The sequence below is a fragment of the Primulina huaijiensis genome, chromosome 18 (assembly GCF_012295235.1).
Source record: "Primulina huaijiensis isolate GDHJ02 chromosome 18, ASM1229523v2, whole genome shotgun sequence".
In the NCBI taxonomy this organism is placed as follows: Eukaryota; Viridiplantae; Streptophyta; class Magnoliopsida; order Lamiales; family Gesneriaceae; genus Primulina; species Primulina huaijiensis.
Window position 1 is genome coordinate 19,965,909 of NC_133323.1, and position 21,121 is coordinate 19,987,029.

The window sequence follows — 21,121 nt, forward strand, 5'->3', positions numbered from 1 at the left end:
ACACACACACACACACACATGATCATTAATATTTAAGCAAACAGAACATACTCTCAATAGGTTTTACTGTGTGTAATATATGATTTTTTATTTTTTTTTTATGTGCCCCACATAAAACATTATCAGAGAAAAAATATTTAATTAGTTTAGTGGCTTAAGACAAAAATGACCAAATATTCAAAAATATAAAAACTTTGACAAGTTTTAAGACATAAATTTAAGATAAGTCAATTTACGATATTAAAATTGAAATTTTTCTTTATTAAATATATAAAATTTATAACCATCCTCAATATAAAAATATATATCATAGAAGGCTATTTTCAACACAAAATATATTTATCACAAAATTTATTTATCAATTTTATGTTCATTTATTTTGGGAGGTCTTGAAAACTGCATTTTTTTCTCTATAAAATAAAGATTAAATATTTATTTATTTACAGTGGGCCCCAAAAAACAATAACTCACGCCCAGTGGGACTCGAACCCACAATCGCCTGATTAGAAGTCAGACGCCTTATCCATTAGGCCATGGGCGCTGTCGTTTTTGTAACGTGGAATTTTATTTTTATATTCAAACATAAAATTTTGGTACAAGTTTAAAAAGCGATAGAAAAAATATAAATTAAACGAAAGAGAACAGAAAATAAATTAAATTTTTTTGCATTGATGTGCAAACTAGTGGTATCTTATTTTTCGAAAACATTAATAATTTGAAATATATGGATTTTAAATACATATTTATTGTTTAGAGAACTTAAACAAATAAATTTAAATGCATCATCGTACTATTTTAATTATAATTATACTATTTAAAATTCACTGTGATTAATATATTTATAATGTTAATAAGTAGGAGATGGATATCTGTTTTCTTTCATTTAAATTTTTTAATAATTAAAATAAATTTGAAATCATGGATTTCAAATATTTTAATCCCAATGTCTAACAACTCACTTTTAATCTCAGTAAAATTTCTTTGAATTATTTTACTAAAAATTTATAAATTTCTTATGAAATTCAATGTTGATAAAATGTTTTAAATAATTTGTATGATGAACCAAACAAGAAATTTTAAAATACATATGAATATTGAAGATATTCTTCTCTGTTTTTTTCTTTGCAAGATTCGCTGTCCATTATATATAAAATAAAATATTTATGTTCCATTTATTTGTTTTATTAAAAATTTGACTAAATTTCTCTAAATGATTATAGTTAATGATGACAGCAGATAGATCAAAGACGAGTTTGGCCAATCCCAGACCTGCCCCGTCCTAAAATTGGAGGGCTCAATTCGAGTTGGACACGCAAACTTGTTAAGCATTAGACACATTTTTAATTCTAATAAATACACAATAAAAAAAGTTTAAAAATGAATATATTCATCAAAATTACATTCAAATCATAACATTTTTAAAAAAAATTAGCAACACCGGATGAAAATACCCTCAGTCAAGGTTAGAGGAGGTTATGATATTCAATATTTAATATAATATAATATAAAACATAAATATACTATTATCAATATATATGTCGAGGCGGTCCGACTAGGTTTATTAAAACTCATTGCCCACCCCCGGACCCTCTTCTAGCTAGACCCGTTAACTAGGTTTAGATCCGTCCAGTTAATGTGTGATCATGTTTATGTAAGAAAAACGTGACACATACTAAAAGAAGTAACGTGTACAAATTGAAATTGACGACGACTAAGAAAATATAGATGCGTACACGATTCTTCTTCTGAATCTCGGCTCCCAATACACTTATCGATTGTATGAGAAACGCCTATAAATAGAAGCGATTGAGGTCCCTAAGCACACACATCTCATAAGAAATATACACCATCTACAGAGAACGTGAAGTGCTTAGAAGGCTTCAATCGAGAAGAAAAACAGAGAAATCAAAATTTTCAATGGCCGGAGGTAACACTCGATTTATTTCCGCATATAATTTTTTCATTTTCATGTATACGTAAAAAAACATGATTTTGAGAAAAATCTCTAACATTTGGTATCAGAGCAATGATACCTCTGCCTTGAAAATATTTGATTTAATATCATTAAATTTTGGGAAAAGAATTTTAAGTTTTACGTAACAAACTTGAAATTTAAAGATCGGATCACGTAATAATATTAAGAAACTTACCTTAGAATTGTGTTCTCGATTGAATCTTGAAGTTCTTCTTTGAAGTATTGAAGATGATTATTTGTTTCCGAACTTATGATATGAAAATTTTGGTGTAAAATGAGTTTCTGAAAATTGATAGTGCATGTTCTTTGTTGAAGACAGAAAGTTTGATATCAAATAATGAAATACGAATTCAATATATCATATGTGGTGATAAAAATCAATTAATGATATTTAATTGTTTGTCGGAAAATTGATTGGAGCAACTGTGAAATTGCAATCAAATTCAGAAATAAACGAGATGTCCTGCAAAGTGAATTAATTATGAGGAGCCCATATGTACAAATTGTCTTCAATTGACTTACAACTTTCGGTTCAAATTTATGATTATTATTTTTTTTAAATAATAATAATAATATGTAATTAATGTGTTATTAATAAGTAATTAAGTTATATGTATAATTTGATATATATGTAGCATTTGGTTAAATAATTTGTACACATTAAAATAATTCAAAGATAGACGTAATTTCTAATACATGTTTAGAAATTATTTTTGCATGTTAGAAACAATGTCAAATATTATGGATAAATGTTTGATGTGTATATGTAAATTTAATATTATGTTTGCATTTATTCTTGAAATTTAAAATGCAAATAATATTGAAAAATAATTAGTACATCAATATTTACATTATGGTCATATTAAATTATATTAAGTCGTTTATAATTTGAAATGAACATATTAAGTAAGATGTGAATATAATATTATAAAATAAAAATATTTCAGATGTTCACAAATGAACAAATAATCCTCACTTTATCACTAATCTGATAAAAGAGAAAAACTGATGAGGAGTCCACATTTTCACGTAAATGTGATCCTCACTTTATCACTACTCTGATTGAAGAGAAAAACTGACGGGGAACATATTTGTTCATATTAAGTAAAAATGTGAATATAAAGTTATTTAATAAAAAATTTTGGCTTATAAAGATTCACATAAATGTGGATAATTAATTTGAATAATAATTATAAGATGACGTAAGAAAACATGATCTGAGGGAGTTCTTCAAAGATCGGTTTAAATTGCCTTAACTAGCCACTGGTCTCCCTGAGGAACGTTGCTCTGACTAGGAGTTAGGTATTTAAAGGGCCTTAGCACTACCTATCTTTCATGGGAGCACTCTTGGAAAATGTTGATTATGTTACTAAATAATTATTATATAAAGTATTAAAGTAAAGCCAAAATTTTGTCCAATTTTGTCCGGTGAACCGTATAATTTTAAATAATTGAGGAATAGCCACAGCATCCTTAATTATGAAAAAATTATGCATTAAGTGGATTTGGATCACATAAAGGACATCAATTGTAATTAATTATATAAACATAATAAATTTTACCTCACAAAGATTTTTATTATATTTATATAACTAATTAGGTTAAAATATCAAATTATATTTTTCTTAATTTACCTACAGGAGTTAAGAAAAATACATTTTGATAGTTTTATCATAAAGTTACAGAAAAATCTTATTGAATTAAAATTTTAGCCCACAGACAAATTTTATGTCACTGGATTTTTAAAACATGAATTACATTGGTAAAACATGATATTGTCTCAAAATTTTAAGCATATGATATTTTGTGCAGTTATGCAACCTGCGAGTTTTCCTGATATGAAATGTGACATTCCGGAACTAAAGGGCGACAACTATAAAATATGGAAAGAAAGAATTCTTCTTCAATTAGGGTGGATGGATATTGATTATGCTATAAGGAAAGACGAACCATCTGCTATTACTGAAAACAACATTCCGGATGATGTTGATCTTTATGAAAAATGGGAGCGATCTAATCGACTCTGCGTAATGTTCATAAAGACCAAAATCTCTGCTGGCATGCGTGGTTCTGTGGACCAGCATAATAATGTCAAAGAATTACTGAAGGCTATTGATGAACAATTTTAGTCTACAGATAAGGCACTAGCAAGCACCTTAATATGGAATTCTCTTCATTAAGGCTCACAAGTGTGAGAGGTGTGCGAGAGCACATAATGAAAATGCGGGACATAGCGGCTCGGCTCAAGATACTTGAAGTGGAAATATCTGAAACTTTTCTTGTGCACTACATTTTATGCACTCTTCCACAGCAATATGGACCCTTCAAAATTTCCTACAACATACATAAAGATAAATGATCAATCAATGAATTAATGACCATGTGTGTTCAAGAGGAAGGAAGGTTGTTAATGGAAACGAGTGATAATGTATTTATGACTACACAAGGAAAGTATAAGAAGCAAGCCAAATTCAAGGGAAAAGGGAAAGGAGTAATTCCACCTCAACCTGACATTAAGAAAGAATCCAAGTGTTTCTTATGTAAAACGACGGGACACATGAAGAAGGATTGCAATAAATTTAAAGATTGGCTTGAAAGGAAATGTATTCCTACTTCATTTGTCTGTTATGAATCTAATATAGTTAATATGATTTATAACACATGATGGATTGATTCTGGTTCTACAATCCATGTTACAAATACCTTGCAGGGTATGCAAAACTTAAGGAAGCCAATAGAAAATGAGCGGAGCATCTATTCAGGAAATAAGATGTCTTCGCATGTGAAGGCTATTGGGACTTGCTGTCTTATATTGGATAGTGGTTTTATTTTAAAATTGGAAAAGACATTTTATGTTCCTAGTTTTTCTAGGAATTTAATTTCGGTTTCAAAACTTGTACCCCTTGGTTATTCATTTCAGCTTTTGGATAAATCAATAAATTTGTTTTATAAATCAAATCTTATTGGAAATAGTACAATGGTTGATGGACTTTTCTCTATTTCTTTACAAAATAATAACACCACTATGCATGTTCAATGAGGTATTAAAAGATGTGTTATAAATGAAGATTCCTCTATACTATGGCATCGGAGATTGAGACACATCTCCATAGACAGAATTAAAAGATTAGTAAGTGATGGAGTACTCAGTACTTTAGATTTTACTGATTTTGAGACTTGTGTGGACTGCATTAAGGAAGCAGACTAATAAGTCTAAAAAGGGTGCCAAGAGGAGTACAGAAATATTAGAAATCATACATTTAGATATTTGTTGTCCAGATATGGACATGCCAAGTCCGAAATATTTCATCTCTTTCATTGATGATTACTCACGATACATGTATATCTACATGCTTCATAACAAAAACAAAGCAATGTGGAAAACATATTAAGATCGTGAGAACTAATAGAGGTGGAGAATATTACGGTAGATACACTGAGAATGGACAAGCACCTGGTCCGTTTGCGAAGTTTCTCCAAGAACATGGGATTGTTGCCCAATATACTATGCCTGGTTCTCCGGACCAAAATGGCGTAGCTGAGAGGAGAAACCGAACATTATTGGACATGGTAAGGAGCATGTTAAGTAGCTCCAAACTTCCTAAATCCTTGTGGACTGAAGCTCTTAAGACAGCTGTGTATATATTAAACCGAGTTCCCACTAAAGTTGTCCCAAAGACGCCATTTGAGTTACTAAAAGGTTGGAAACCGAGTTTGCAACATATACGCGTTTGGGGTTGTCCTTCTGAAATAAGAGTTTACAACCCACATGAAAAGAAACTGGATCCAAGAACTATAAGTGGATATTTCATTGGGTATGCCAAAAAATCCAAAAGGTACAGATTCTATTGTCCTTTTCACAACACTAGAATTGTGGAATCAAGAAATGCAAAATTTTTTGAAAATGACTTGATTAGTGAGAGTGATCATGACATAGTTCTTGAGAATGATCACATTAATGTACAACCCTCTTATTCAAATGACAGATTGATCGTTATTCACACCCCTCAAGACCAAATGGGTATTAGACAACCAGTTAATGAAGTTCCACAAATCGCTGATGAAAATCCAGTAGATCAAGTTGTTAATGAAGAACAACAAGAAATTGTTGATCAACCAAACAACCTTAGGAGATCTACTAGAATAAAAAGATCAACAATATCTAGTGATTATGTTGTGTATTTACAAGATTCGGATTTTAACATTGGAGCCGAAAATGATCCTGAAACGTTTTCACAAGCCATGTGTTGCAATGAGTCAATACTATGGTTTAATGCTATGAAAGAAGAGATGAATTCTATGGCAGTTAATGGAGCCTGAGATCTTGTTCAGTTGCCTGATGGTGTAAAAGCCATTGGATGTAAATGGGTCTTCAAAATAAAGAAAGACTCATTAGGCAACATTGAAAGGTATAAATCAAGACTCGTTGCTAAAGGATTCACTCAGCAGGAAGAAATTGATTATAAGGAGACTTTTTCTCCTGTATCTGAGAAAGATTCTCTCCGTATCATTCTAGCATTAGTTGCACATTTTGACTTAGATTTGCAACAAAGGGATGTGAAAACAGTTTTTCTTAATGGAGAACTAGAGGAAGAGGTTTATATGAAATAACCTGAAGGATTCTTCTCTAGTAATGGTGAGCAATTGGTTTGTAAGCTTAAGAAATCTATATATGGATTGAAACAAGCTTCCCGTCAATGGTATTCAAAATTTAATGATGTTATCTCTTCATTCGGATTCGTTGAGAACCCCATGGATCAATGTATATACCAGAAGGTCAGTGGGAGCAAGATTTGTTTCCTTATTCTATATGTGGATGATATATTACTTGCAACCAATGATAAGGGTTCGTTATATGAGGTGAAACAATTTCTCTCTAAAAACTTTGATATGAAAGATATGGGCGATGCATCTTATGTCATTGGCATTAAGATACATAGAGACAGAATTCGAGGTATTCTAGGTTTGTCTCAAGAAACCTATATCAACAAAGTTTTAGAGAGATATCGGATGAAATGTTGTTCACCAAGTATAGCTCCCGTTGTGAAAGACGATAAATTTAATTTGAGTCAATGCCCAAAGAATGATCTAGAGCGGGAACAAATGAAAAACATTCCTTATGCTTCTGCTGTCGGAAGCTTAATGTATGCCCAGGTTTGCACTAGACCTGACATTGCATTTGTTGTTGGGATGTTGGGAAGATATCCGAGTAATCCAGGTTTAGACCATTGGAAAGCTGCAAAGAAAGTCATGAGGTACCTTTAAGGGACCAAAGATTATATGCTTATGTTCAGACGAACTGAGAATTTGAAAGTAATTGTCTACTCTGATTCAGAATACGCTGGCTGCATTGATTCAAGAAAATCCACTTCAGGATATATTTTTATGCTAGCTGGTGGAGCTGTATCTTGGAGAAGTGCAAAGTAGACATTGACTTCTACTTCCACTATGGAAGCTGAGTTCGTATGTTGTTTTGAGGCAACCTCACATGGTGTATGGTTGAAGAGTTTCATTTCGAGGCTTAGAATCATGGATTCTATATCTAAGCCATTAAGAATATATTGTGACAATTCATCTGCTGTTTTTATGGCTAAAAATAACAAAAGCGATAGTCGAAGCAAGAATATCGACATTAAGTATTTAGCCATACGAGAACGTGTTAAAGTTAAGAAGTTACTTATCGAGCACATTAGCACTGAATTGATGATTGCGGATCCTTTGACTAAGGGCATGTCACCATTGAAATTTAAAGATCATACAGAAAGAATGAGACTTGGTTCCTTTATGTAATTTTGTTGTAAAGAACAAATTTAATGAAACTATGATGTGATATTTTCTCATATTCATTGTGTACACATTCATTGATTTGAGAAATATCAATAAAGTTGGACCTCGAATAAACATTGGGTTTATTCATTAAGTTATACAGATTTGAGAGATATAATACATTGTAATACATGGAAGATAATAATCGTTTTTAGATAACCTATCGCCATGATTCATGTATTTTATTTTCTCCTATGGTAAATGAGATATATGTGTCAAGTGGGAGAATGTAAGAAAAACGTGACACATATTAAAAGAAGTAGCGTGTACAAATTGAAATTGGCGACGGCCAAGAAAATTTAGATGCGTACACGATTCTTCTTCTGAATCTCGGCTCCCGATACACTCATCGATGGTATGAGAAACGCCTATAAATAGAAGCGATTGAGGTCCCTAAGCACACACATCTCATAAGAAATATACACCATCTACAGAGAACGTGAAGTGCTTAGAAGGCTTCAACCGAGAAGAAAATCAGAGAAATCAAAATTTTCAATGGCCGGAGGTAACACTCGATTTATTTTCGCATATAGTTTTTTCATGTTCATGTATACGTAAAAAAACATGATTTTGAGAAAAATTTCTAACAGTTTAAACTCGAGACAATGTCATTTTTAATTAGAATCATAAATCGTTGTGTTATATTTTTATATGAATTTATAATCAAAATATTATATATATCATATCATCGTTCGAACCAAACGATGTGTATAAATTACACACTCGAATATCAACTTATCAAACTAAATTGTACCATTAAATTATAGTAGCAGGATATAGTCAACCCTCTATTTTTTTACAAAATTAATTATATTATACCCAATATGCTTTTACTATAATTTCTTGACCACCAAAAGTTAGCTCATCCAATTATCCTTTATTATTACATTCAGCGTTGAATCCGACGATGCTTTTTCCAAGATTCAGCGCTGCCTAGGAATCAAACCTAACCTAACAGCCACACTCACTCCAGACAGTTATTGACGATAATTTCACGAAGTTCAAGGTTTGTTTCTCAGATCCCTTTTATGTTTACTCTTCCCATTACTAGTCTTGGGTTTTAATTTTATTACATTGTCATCTTCTTGTGTCGACGTGAATTGATTGTTCAGCTATATTCCCTACTGGTTCTGCTGTTTTCTGTTTCTTGATTGATGAAAGATAGATTAAGTTGTTATTTACCTGATTTTATTTAGCTTTATTATTTGAAATGTGATTTTAATTTGATTTTGATTGCTGTTTGGTGAGCCATGTGTGATTCTTCGTGAAATTGATTTGCAGATTAATTCTTTGCTGTGTTTTGTCCTTGAAGTGGGCGTGTTTGATTTGTACGTATTTTAGCTTAAATATGTTACATTTTCTTAATTATGCAAGTTAAATGATGGGCCACAATTTTCTTTCAGTTTTTAGTTTCATGCTTCTTGGATTTTGCCATTAGTTTCTTGTTCCCTGTTGGTTGTGCACACTTGTTGATAAAAGCTCTTGCCTTCTGTTTGGAGGTGTATTTTGAATTCTTTACGATGATTTAAACCCAAAAATTTGTACATTTAGACATTCGATTAGATGTATTGAGCTGTGCTGATATGATCTTGGAGCAAGTGAAAACCGAGTTACTTTGTTTTTGGAGCGGGATTTTTCGTTAAGTTGCCAGTTTTATGGTTTTAATTGGAGCCGGGCTACTTCTCGTTGAATGTAGGTTATTTAACCGAAAGGTTACGGTGCACATTCAGCTTCTCGTATATGTTTGTAATTGTTGTCTTCATATTGTTTCAACTCATGGTGATCTTTCTCACTCTGATTTCTATATCTTGCGTATATGTTTTTGCAATAATAATCTTTATATTTTGGATGTGTACTATTTTTCTCCTATTAGCTGTTCTACCTTTGTGATGATTTAGTTCAAAGTTTATTTGCGTTATGAAGGATGGGTTGTTTATCTTCGCGCATACGTAGTTTCAACACCTATATTTGTACATAATTTTGATGTGTCCATCGAATTTTTTACAAAGGCAAACCAACTATCTTCCTTTCATCTGTTTACTTCAATTCTTTCCGCAATCTCTGTCGCCATCCCTCGTTCAGAAAAAGGGTAATATGTAATTTAGGAGAGGATGTGAGTTAATTGAATGACTCAGGAAATAAGAAGTGGATACCATACAACTGGGAATTGATATGAAGTGTGTGCTGTTAGAAAAATCCGCTTGCTTTGCCATCCAAAAGCTGATTTTACAGATTCATATATATACTTAAACTAGCCGCTTTTCGCCTTTTGATGAATGACCCGGTAGTTGGAATTGTAGTCCTTAAAAATAAATAAATAAGTCAACACATGCAGTTATATCGTGAGAAACCTGACGTGTCTTGGTTTTTCACTAGTTTATCGCATCTTAAAATTTGTTCGATGCTTATATGGTGATGGCTAATGCCCTTATTTGAGTTCTTTTTGGTATTTGAAGAAGTATTTTGAATTTTGGCCAATGGAAACATGAAGCAATTCAGATCCTAAACTTTGGTACTTCATGAATGTAATGAAATTTTACAATCACTCTTGTATTAGCGTTAATAGCGGAACCAAATGCCTGACTTCAGCTGCATCATTTATCTTCAAGTACAGCCTTTACTCCTTTTATCCATGGTAGTCACTATAGACGTTTTTCCCAAGCAAGTGTCCTACGGTTTTTCTTTTATTTGAAAAATATTAATGAAAGGTATTTACTCCTTAGAATATTTTCATCAGGTACAGGGTATCGAAGGACGACCCTGTTTTGATATAGTTCTTGCAGGACCAATATGAGTCTGGCGTGTCTTGTTTGCCATGGCGTAGAAAGTCCGTCACACTCCTTCAGAAGCTACTCCGCATCAAGTTCTGACGAGGGACGTTGTTCCGCAATCGCCAACTGCTTGATCAAGAAAACTTCATTACCACATCATAGAGCTAATCCGAGCATCACATCCTCTAAAGTGATGCCTCAACCTACGGTCCCAAGTACTGGGGTCACCTCGGGTGCCCCTCGACTGGTAAGAAGTCATGCTGTTAGAAGGGACCTTGTACGCGACTGGAACTTTGATGAAGTCTTGTTGGAACGTTAATCGAAAAATCTTGAGCATGAGGAGTACGAAAACAAAGACCTTTGCCAACTTTTCCGCTAGTTCTTTGGTGTGGACTCCCCAGAATGGAGCTTTGGGTTTATCTCGGGTTCTTTTTTCCTACCATTCTGGTGTAAATCGATATTTAATTTGTACGACGATGTTATTTGTTTAAGGATTGAACTTTTGTCTCCTTTAGGGGTGTGTGTGTGTGTGTGTGTATATATATATGTATGTATTGTGACATACTATACATTTGTATCTATTTATAAATCAAATATTTAAAATAAAATTTCAAAGAAAAGAGGACCCTTAAACGTCAACTATGGTATTTTAATTCTTGGTTTTGGCATAATTTTTATGTAAAAAGATTTAAATATTTCGGATGATATAAATCGAAAAAAAGAAAATGTTTTCTTTCTATAAGTAATTATAGTTAGTTAAGTAAATGTATTATTTTATTCATAAAAAAGTAAAATACAATGCATATGAAATTCAAAATAATAATTAGAAAATTAACAAAATTATGTTTTATAAAAAAATTTGATTCTTAAAATTAAATTTTAACATCGAACATATATGTAACATGGATCAGGATATTAAAATGTTTATGTAGTGTCCAAAAATCCAGTTACGTAAATCGCATGTATGAAAAATTTTAAATTTGCTAAATTAGTTTAATTAAATGATTTTGGGTGCATGAATGATATATTTTGATTGACTAAATGATTAATTGTGAAATTTTGCTTGATTTCATAATTTAAAGATTTTCAGCGAATATCGGTGGTTGGCCGGAGACAAAGGACCGTAGACGATTAATGTGTTAAAGATTTAAAAGCTAAATTTTTATTTTTAGTTAAGAAAATATTTATTTTAAATAATTTTGAATTTTAGCATTTTTAATGTCAAATTTAAATTAATTAGTGGAAAGAAGGAATTTATGTAATTTATAAGGGATTTTTGGAAAAAGTTATTTTTTAAAATCTTTTAAATTATTGCCTAATGATTTTATTAATTTAATGGACCTAATTTATTAATTAAAAACTATGATTGATTAAACTCATTAATTAAGTAATTAAGAAGCCTTTAAGTTTTTTTTAAAAAAAATAACTAACCCTAAACACACAGAAACACACACACACAATTCATGTGAATTGAAAGAGGAGAATAGCGGCCGATTCCAAGGGACTTGCAAGGGGGAAGTTTTGATTTCTTTCCTCCTTCGTTCTTCGATTTTCTTCTTCGTTTTTCATTTCACAACAACAATCACCCGACTCCCTTGCATCTTAAGGTGGGTTTTCAGTGGGTTTTTATCGAAAAAAAAAGGTAGAAATCATCCTCTATTCGTCACCGACGTTCCACCACACCAATAATCGTATTTCATGTGTTTTAAACACAAATGCACGTTCTAAACCTCTCTTTTTCTTCATTCGAACCATTTTATGCATGTTTGTGATATTTTGAATGAAAAACGTGATGATCAAGTTTTATTAACATTTTCAATAATTTATTTTAAAGTTTCAAAATTTTTAATGCACGTTTGAGTTGCGTTATGATTCTTAGGACTCGTTGCCATTGAGGGGAAGGTAGATGATGTTTAGAAATCCTAAAAAGAGTCCCATATAGGGTATAAAAGGGTTGGAACAAGAGAGAAAAGCGTCGAGCCTCGATTAAAGTTTATTGCAGATAGGGGTTCGGTTTTGGCACTTGCGAGGGGAGGCTGTGTACGGGCTGTCCAGCGGTGATCAAGGCCCTGTGTTGGGTTGAGTCATGGTCCTAGAGTGCCCTAGTATGGCTGAAAACAATGGTAGAACGATAGGGAAGTGTGAAGGCTTGGTTTGTGGTCTAGGGTGCACGGTTTGGGGAGGGAGAAAGGATGCGCGTGGTTGCTGTGCGCAAGAGCTGGTGCATGTAGGGTCCATTAGGGTCCTAGGAGGGTGTCTAAGGGGCTGGAGTTGGTCTGGTTAGGGGCTGGTCAAAGGTGGCTCACCAAAAGTTGAGTCGCGACGCAAATCATGGGAAAAACGTGCGGTTTGGCTAGGGCTGAAGGAAGAGGCTAGACTGTGGTCTTGTTTGGACTGGACCGTGGCTCATGAGGGTGAACTAGGGTTTTAGTAAGTCGTGGTTCGAGTATGGGAAAAAGTTATTAAATTTCGAGTCAATTCGGGCTATAAACGAGATTACGGTTTAGCGATTAAGTTGAATAAATCGAAGGGCGCGAGTTTACGCTTAATAAAATTTGTAGAAGTAAAAAATAAGGTTATATGATGGTTCGAGTTAGGTTTGAGTCAAGAAATGTAGGAAAAAGTCAAAAATGGGAAGTACGAGATCTAGCGGTAAAATGATCATTTTATGTCCTTGGTAGTTCGAATGTCCTAGCAGAGTCTTGAGGGGTCATAGTACATGTTAAATGATTTTTAAAATGATTATGGTGAGTTTATGATATTTTTACGATAAATTCTACAAGTGAGCGATTTTCTCGAAAATGCTTATTTTACTATTTTTGGAGAATATGATATGTTATAAATAAATAAATGAAAAATATTTTGAACGATGTTAATTGAATGTGACTCAGAGGATTGGTGGGGGATCCGTCTTAAGAAGGGGCGGTGAAATTACTTTATTTTAGGCCATGTAACGAGAGTTGCTGACGCCCTGCCGCTAGGTACCATGATTTATAGATTGATCAGTCGAACAGAGGATAAAGGATAAATGATAGTCACTTTCAAGGATCAACTTCACTAAAATGATTTATGATGAGGAAATGCTTTATGATATTATGTGCTTAAATGAGTTACGAAAATGTTTATATGTTTACGAGTTTTTATGTCAGCTTATTTTATTAAAAGTATTCTTTTAAGGATGCATGTGTTTGAATATATATTATTTGCTATCACGGTTGGAATGTGATGTGTCGTTAAACTCACTAGGTTTGAATGGTCGTGCGTGAGGATGATGTTGAGGGAGGCTCGAATGCTTGAGTGGATCGTGCAAGACAGTACATTCCCGAAGACTTTACGTTTTCCGCCATATTATAAAAATCAAAGTTTTGATTAAGATTTTGAGGATTATTTTCAACAGAGATTTATGTTTCATTTTTAAAAGTTTAGATGCTGAATTTCGTATGATTGACATATGCTTTTATGATTGTTGATTTATGGACTTTTATCGCAAATTTCGATTTTTTAAAAATATATATTTATGTTTTGGTATGGTTCAGTTTTTATGAAAAAAATTATAGTATTATTTATTTAAAGTAAGAGGTAAGGGACGTTTCCGTTTATCCCACGCTGCCTTCTTCTTCCACCTCTGTTGTCGCAGCTCGCCAGTCACTTCTGCTTCCATTCGCCAGCATTGTAAGGATTTGGGTATATATTTATTGGTTTTAATTTTTTGAATATTCAATCAATTGAGCTAATATTTTTCATTTGTTTTGCTTAAATTAGTGAGAACCGGAAGTATGTTGAATTTTTTTCCTGCTGAATATGTGTTTTAAATACGTGATAGAGTTCTGGTAGATATATGTTGTTAAATTACGGATGATGTATTTCGTAAAATCGTATTTTGTTACTTCACTTTTCTATGTTTATCACTACTTGATTTGTTTGCACCCACTTATTCTTGTCCGACTTCTGTATTTATTCTTTTTTTCTAATTTTTAATTTTTTTTAGTTTTATTATGTTATAGCCTTTTCTCATATGAGATGAGAATCAGATACTAAGTTCCCTCATGCATGATTTGGTTTATTGATGTTCAAGAAAATTATCAACGACATACTGATTCTTTTTTGGCAAACTAAGAAAATCATTTTCTCCTTGTTAGGTGAAAAATGACGTCGATCATTCTTTAAATTCACGTTTCTTTTAACTAAGATGATGAATTTTCTAGTTCCTTTAATTTCTCTTTATAGTCATTCTTTAAATTCAAGGATACTTGGAAAATTGATAAATTGAAATATTTTTCAGTGATGACTAATAAAAAAAACTAATATGTATTGCGAAATGAAACTCCAAAGATTGGAAGCAAGAGCTGTTAGAAGTGACAGCTGAATGAGTTTCTTGAGCTTGAGTAGGGATGAAAGCATGGAATGTATTAGCACCATGAAATAGCACATAAGAAAGTAGTGCCCAGTATATAGATCTGAATATGTTCCATGCACGGCCTCCCAAACTTCTTTTGTAGTAGGAAAAAACATTTAAATGTTCCCAACTGCTGGCTTTATGGAATTAACAGACCATGCAAATACCAATGAGTTTTCTGATTTCCACATATTCAAGATTGGATCATTATTCGCATGTCTCTTTATTTTGTCTCGTCAAAGTTCTTTCCTTTTCCATCAACCATGGGCCTAATGAATCGTGTCCATTCTAGATATTCGAATGATCAGTTGTAGGAATGTTTGAATCCATTAAGAATAATATCGACACCTGAAGATTGCCAAAACAAAGAGCCCCTGAAGAAGTGGTACTTTTGGTCATGGTTGTTTTACCATTACAATTTTCCAAAGACCGTCCTATGCTCTGGTGTCAGGACAACAATAACAGGAAAAGATGTTGGTCTCACGTACGGTAATTTGAGATAATAAATATGAAAATAAAGTATAAATTGAACACCGAGATTTACGTGGAAAACCCCTAAAAATTATTATAGTAAAAACCACGGAAAAGATGAAAAAATTCCACTATAATATTTTTATGATGTACAACCACTCACTGTGTTTTCAAAGAGAACACACACTCTCTTAATATAAGAGAACAAACATATCACAAATATTATAGAATTAAGCACTAAAATGCTATAAGATGAGAGAAAACTCAAAGAAGGAATGCTTTTAAAATGAGGGGAAGGAGCTCTATTTATACAGTTCTACGTCAGTGTGAAAACGCGTATAAAATGCGTCGTCTGAAAATTCATCGTTACATTTGATATGTATTTCATGGAAAACACGTTTCTTTGCCGCCTCATTAAATGCACATTTGCCGACATTTCTCCCACTTGGAGATTTGATTGAGAATCAAACACATCTCCATGCATCTTTTCAATTTTGCCATTCCCTGCTGTTTACGTTTTCGCTAGACCACCTGAGGATCTACACCACTCAAATTTGTCAATGTTCACTGGCTTGGTCAAAAAATCAGCTATGTTATCTTTTGTATGGATCTTCTGCATATCCACGTTTCCTTCTTATACTACTTCTCGAACAAAGTGAAATTGAACTCTAATGTGTTTAGTCCTAGAATGAAAGACTGGATTCCTTGCAATGTGCAAAGCACTTTGGCTGTCACAAAACAAAGAAACATTCTCTTGTTTTGCCTGTTATCTTCCAATAATCTTTTAATCCATATTTCTTCCTTGCAAGCTTGAGTAGTTGTCATGTATTATGCATCCCTTGTAGCTAATGCCACAACTCTTTGCAGTCCTCAACACAGCTCTTGTTCTGTCCAACAAAATCATGTTTATCCGCTCCGTCACTCCATTTTGTTGAGGTGTGTAAGCCATCGTAAACTATCTTTTGATGCCCTCATGTTGAAAAAATGCATCAAATCGCCACTGGTATATTCTTCTCCATTGTCAGTCCTCAGACACTTGGTTTTCTTTTCAGAATCAAGTTCAACCCGTGCTTTGAAATCTTTGAAGACTTGGAAAACACTTGATTTTTTCTTGATTGGATACACTCAATATCTCCTAGAGAAATCATCAATGAGCGAGACAAAGTATCTTGTTCCTCCTAGGGATACTACTGATGCTTGCCAAACATCCGAATGAATCAGCTCCAGTATGCTTTTGCTTCTGGCAGTAGAAATGCCAAATTTTAATCTGTGTTGTTTATTGGTAACATAATGTTCACAAAAGAGTAGTGACACTTTTGTAAGTCACAGCAGCAGTTTTTTTTCGGAGAGAATTTTCAACCTTCGTTCTGACATATGCCGGAGTTTTCTATGCCATAACACTGTTAATTCTTCTCTTGAACCAATTGATGCAATAGCTAGTTCCGTCTCTTTGTGTATTTCTCTCAAAAGTACATACAGATTTGCAACAACTTTTTCCGCTTTCATAACCTCAAGTGTACCCTTCACAATTTGCATGATCTCATCTTTGGCTCACATTGGAGTCCCAGTTCATAAATCTTACTCTTATTATCGGTAAAGCCTCTCCTGCTTCGAAGTTACCAACCTATCTTCTTTATTATTGCGCCAACTTTCTTCTCCGAAAACCGCATTTAAGACATCATCGAATTTAGAAATCACATAAGAATATTGTTGGTTATGTTGATGATAAGTTGATCATATGTATCTGGTAGACTTTGAAATAGAAGCTTCGCACGTCCATTTTCCTCTATTTTATGTCCCATAGAAGTGGGTTGAGTAAATAGAGTATTTAGTGTGTTGATATGGTCGATCATCAAGGAGGATTCCGCCATCCGAAGAGTATAAAGCCTTCTCTTTATAAAAAATTTGTTGTGTTGCGACTTGACCTCATACATCTTTGTCAGAGTATCCTAGACAACTTTTGCTATTTTTATCTCAGATATACTTGACAGTACTACGTCTGCTATGACCAAGTGTAAATTGACAACAACATTATCATTCATCTCATTCCACTTTTCATCGTCCGTAATTTCCACCGGTCTATCTCCAATAGCCACCAAACAATTATCCTTTCTCAAAACTGTTTGTATCTTTATTTTCCACAGCATAAAATTGATTTAATTGAACTTTGTTATCTTGTACATGTCCGCCATAGTATACTGTACAAAATAATCATGTCTTAATAAAAAATCTCAAAAAAAAAACTTTTCTGATGTGTAAGATCAGTCTATGCTGCAACCACAGAGCATACTCAGAATTTTAAAATATTTTAAACCAAGGCTTTGATACCACTTGTTGGTCCCACGTACAGTAATTTGAGATAATAAATATGAAAATAAAGAATAAATTGGACACCGAGATTTAAGTGAAAAACCCCTAAAAATTATTATGGTAAAAACCGTGGGCAAGATGAAATGAATTTCACTATAATATTTTTATGGTGTACAACCACTCACTGTGTTTTCAAAGAAAACACACACTCTCTTTATACAGGAGAACAAACACCTCACAAATATTATAGAACTAAGCACTCAAATACTATGATATGAGATGAGAGAAAACTCGAAGAAGTGATGATTTCAGAACGAGGGAATTGAGCTCTATTATAGATTTCTCCGTTCGTGTGAAAACACGTATAAAACGCGTCGTCTGAAAAATCATCGTCAAATTTGATAAATAATTCATTTAATGCATTTCATGAAAAACATGTTTCTTTGCCACCTCATTAAATGCACATTTGCCGACAAAAGAACACTAATATTTCTCAATTTCATTGGAACATTGACCTCAAATTTTATATCCTATGCTGTAGCATAACCGCTGAACAGCTCAACAAAATTCTAGAAACAGGAAAACATAAAAGAATCTTAAAGTTACTGAATCGATCGTAAAAAATTCAGTTACTGATTTGGATCAGATTTAGTCGATTCATTAAATAACTAAAAAAAATTAAGCTAGCAAACTCCTATTAATGAATAAAACATATTATGTTTTGTTTTGTTTTTTTTACCGGTATATTAAGAGGAGAAGATGGATATGTGAGAGTGCATCATTTTGATCCAGATTTACTTCAACATCAAGATTTAGACACAAGAATCAAGTATTGTGTTGGAAATGAATTGTCTTTATATTGATTTTAGATGTTGCTAGGGGTGGGGTGGGGTGGGGTGGGGTGGGGTGGGGTTATTACATCAACGTGCATGCTTAAAAGTTACATTCAACATGCATGAGTTATTGAATCTAGTTGAGATGATCTGGAATTCTGTCTCCCTTTATTTTTCATAGGAGCTATCCAAATATTTAAACAGGGATAAAATTTTCTTTAAATAAAAAATAAAAATATGATTTTAATTAAAAATAATTAATTTCTTTACCCTAAAATTAGTCAGTTGTGGGCTGTGGGCCTGCGGCCGCGGTGACTACTTCTATTAAGGGTTTTAGAGCACTGTTGCTTCTTTCATTTTCACAAATGGCGCCCAAGGTTTCCAAGGCGGACAAGAAGATCGCGTACGACCAGAAACTCTGCAATCTCCTCGACGATTACTCGCAGGTTTTGATCGCGGCGGCCGACAATGTCGGGTCGAATCAGCTGCAGAACATCAGAAGGGGTTTACGTGGTGATTCCGTGGTGCTCATGGGCAAGAACACTATGATGAAGAGGAGCATCAGGATTCATGCGGAAAAGACTGGAAACAATGCCATTCTTAACCTCATTCCCCTCCTTGTTGTGAGTGTGAACTGAACCTTCTTTTTGATTTTCTGTTCGTTGTAGGTAAATATGTGGGATGATTTTATTTTTTCGGAGACCCGTGTTGTGGGATGTTGAAATTTTTCGTTATACATCGCGTTCAATTGTGTGAGACTTCTTACCCGGACAGGGAAATGTTGGATTGGTGTTCACTAAGGGTGACTTGAAGGAAGTCAGTGAGGAAGTCGCCAAGTACAAGGTAAATTGATATTCTTGTTATGTACAGTTATACACTGTCCCGATCAGTGTATTTTTTTGTTGATCTGTTTCTGTGCCACACATTACGTGTCTTGCATGTATATTTCTTCCTTTCCAAGAGCAAAGTGTTACTGTTTTCTCTATCTTTTTTACTTTGTATTAGTTGTTGTTTGGTATGTATCAAGCTTGGAGATTCATGATGTTTAAGTTCAACATTTCTATGCTGTCCATGAACTGATGTAAACAATTTTTTAGTTTACATTTGTTGGTCGGGTAATTAGGCCTACTAGTTTGTGGAATGCAATATTTCTCCTCCCTATGGGATTGCTAGCAAGGCATCTTAGGAAATTTTCTATCTTGATTATTTCAGCGATGTGATAACCATGCTATCAGTGTAGCTCGAAAAGCACCTTTTGGTGAAACCCTTTATGGTCATTTCTGGGTTACGATGTTTTCTTAATCTCTTTATTCAACTCTTTAACGCATCAGCTATGCCAACGAGTGAACTTATTGATATTGTGGAAACACTTGATTGGGATAAAATCACTTCATGTATGATGCTTCGAGATGTATTTGCAGACTTTAGTTGTGCGTTCAAGAATGCTATGTCGATAACTTGCCCGCTTTTCACTTCTTTTCATATCTTTAAATTTAAATTGCCGTGCCTGCTTGATTCTTAACAGGTTGGAGCACCAGCTCGTGTTGGTTTGGTGGCTCCTATAGATGTCGTCGTCCCACCTGGTAACACTGGTCTTGATCCCTCACAAACTTCCTTCTTCCAGGTCTCTTTTTATTCACTTTTTATGTTATATCAGTTTATGTTAAGTAAGACAGTATCTAAAGATGTTTCTGTATAGGTCCTCAACATTCCAACCAAGATTAACAAAGGTACTGTTGAAATTATCACTCCCGTGGAACTTATCAAGAAGGGTGATAAAGTGGGTTCCTCTGAAGCGGCATTGCTTGCAAAACTTGGAATTAGGCCATTCTCATATGGTCTCATTATCACGACTGTGTATGATAATGGATCTGTGTTCAGCCCGGAGGTGCTTGATTTGACAGAAGATGATCTCATCGAGAAGTTTGCAATGGGTGTTTCCATGATAACTTCCTTGTCCCTTGCGATCTCATACCCGACCCTCGCTGCTGCACCACACATGTTCATCAACGCCTACAAGAATGTTTTGGCCATCGCTGTTGAAACTGATTACTCCTTCCCTCAGGCTGATAAAGTTAAAGAATATCTCGCAGTAAGGCTTGATATTTTGGTTTTTAGTCAGTGTCCATGTATTTGATATGTTCTAATGTGGTCTTATCATAATTATGTAGGATCCAAGCAAGTTTGTTGTTGCAGCTGCTCCGGTAGCTGCGTCTAATGCTGGTGCTGCTTCCGCTCCATCTACCAAAGAAGAGGAGAAGAAAGAAGAGCCCGATGAGGAGTCAGATGGCGACTTGGGCTTTAGTCTGTTTGACTGAGTTCTATGTCTGTTACAATCTGGATCCCTCTTTTTTTGTTTGTGAAAGTTTTATTGAGTTTGGTTCAAATTTTTTGATGTTCAGCCTCCTGCTACTACCTTGTTAGTTTTCTAGTCTCATATGTCACAAAAGTACATATTTACCAAATGCTATCATGCTTTAGTTTTTATTTGTTTGCAAAGTTGAAGGTCCATTTCTTTTTGGGAAAAAATTCCGTTCTC

General features: G+C 33.7%; 2 protein-coding genes and 1 non-coding gene across 4 annotated transcripts; 2 read left to right on the forward strand and 1 right to left on the reverse strand.

Moving 5' to 3' along the window:
* Positions 1-468: 468 nt before the first annotated feature.
* TRNAR-UCU (transfer RNA arginine (anticodon UCU)) lies at positions 469-541 on the reverse strand. The gene has a single exon. It is a non-coding gene; the product is annotated as a tRNA-Arg (tRNA).
* An 8,111-nt stretch (positions 542-8,652) lies between these two features.
* LOC140963811 (uncharacterized) lies at positions 8,653-11,081 on the forward strand. Of its 2 annotated transcripts, none has more exons than XM_073423217.1 (2): positions 8,653-8,807; positions 10,539-11,081. In XM_073423217.1, the coding sequence occupies exon 2, from the start codon at positions 10,592-10,594 to the stop codon at positions 10,889-10,891; it is 300 nt and encodes a 99-aa protein (XP_073279318.1). In that variant the 5' UTR covers positions 8,653-8,807; positions 10,539-10,591; the 3' UTR covers positions 10,892-11,081. The 2 variants fall into 2 exon arrangements, with proteins under 2 accessions (XP_073279318.1, XP_073279319.1); XM_073423218.1 differs by having other exon boundaries at positions 8,667-8,807; positions 10,545-11,081.
* Positions 11,082-18,901: 7,820 nt separating this feature from the next.
* On the forward strand, positions 18,902-21,069 carry LOC140963756 (large ribosomal subunit protein uL10-like). Its single transcript, XM_073423142.1, has 5 exons — positions 18,902-19,205; positions 19,357-19,425; positions 20,108-20,206; positions 20,282-20,674; positions 20,754-21,069. Exons 1-5 carry the CDS (start codon positions 18,948-18,950, stop codon positions 20,898-20,900), a joined length of 966 nt encoding a protein of 321 aa, XP_073279243.1. The 5' UTR covers positions 18,902-18,947; the 3' UTR covers positions 20,901-21,069.
* Positions 21,070-21,121: the final 52 nt, after the last annotated feature.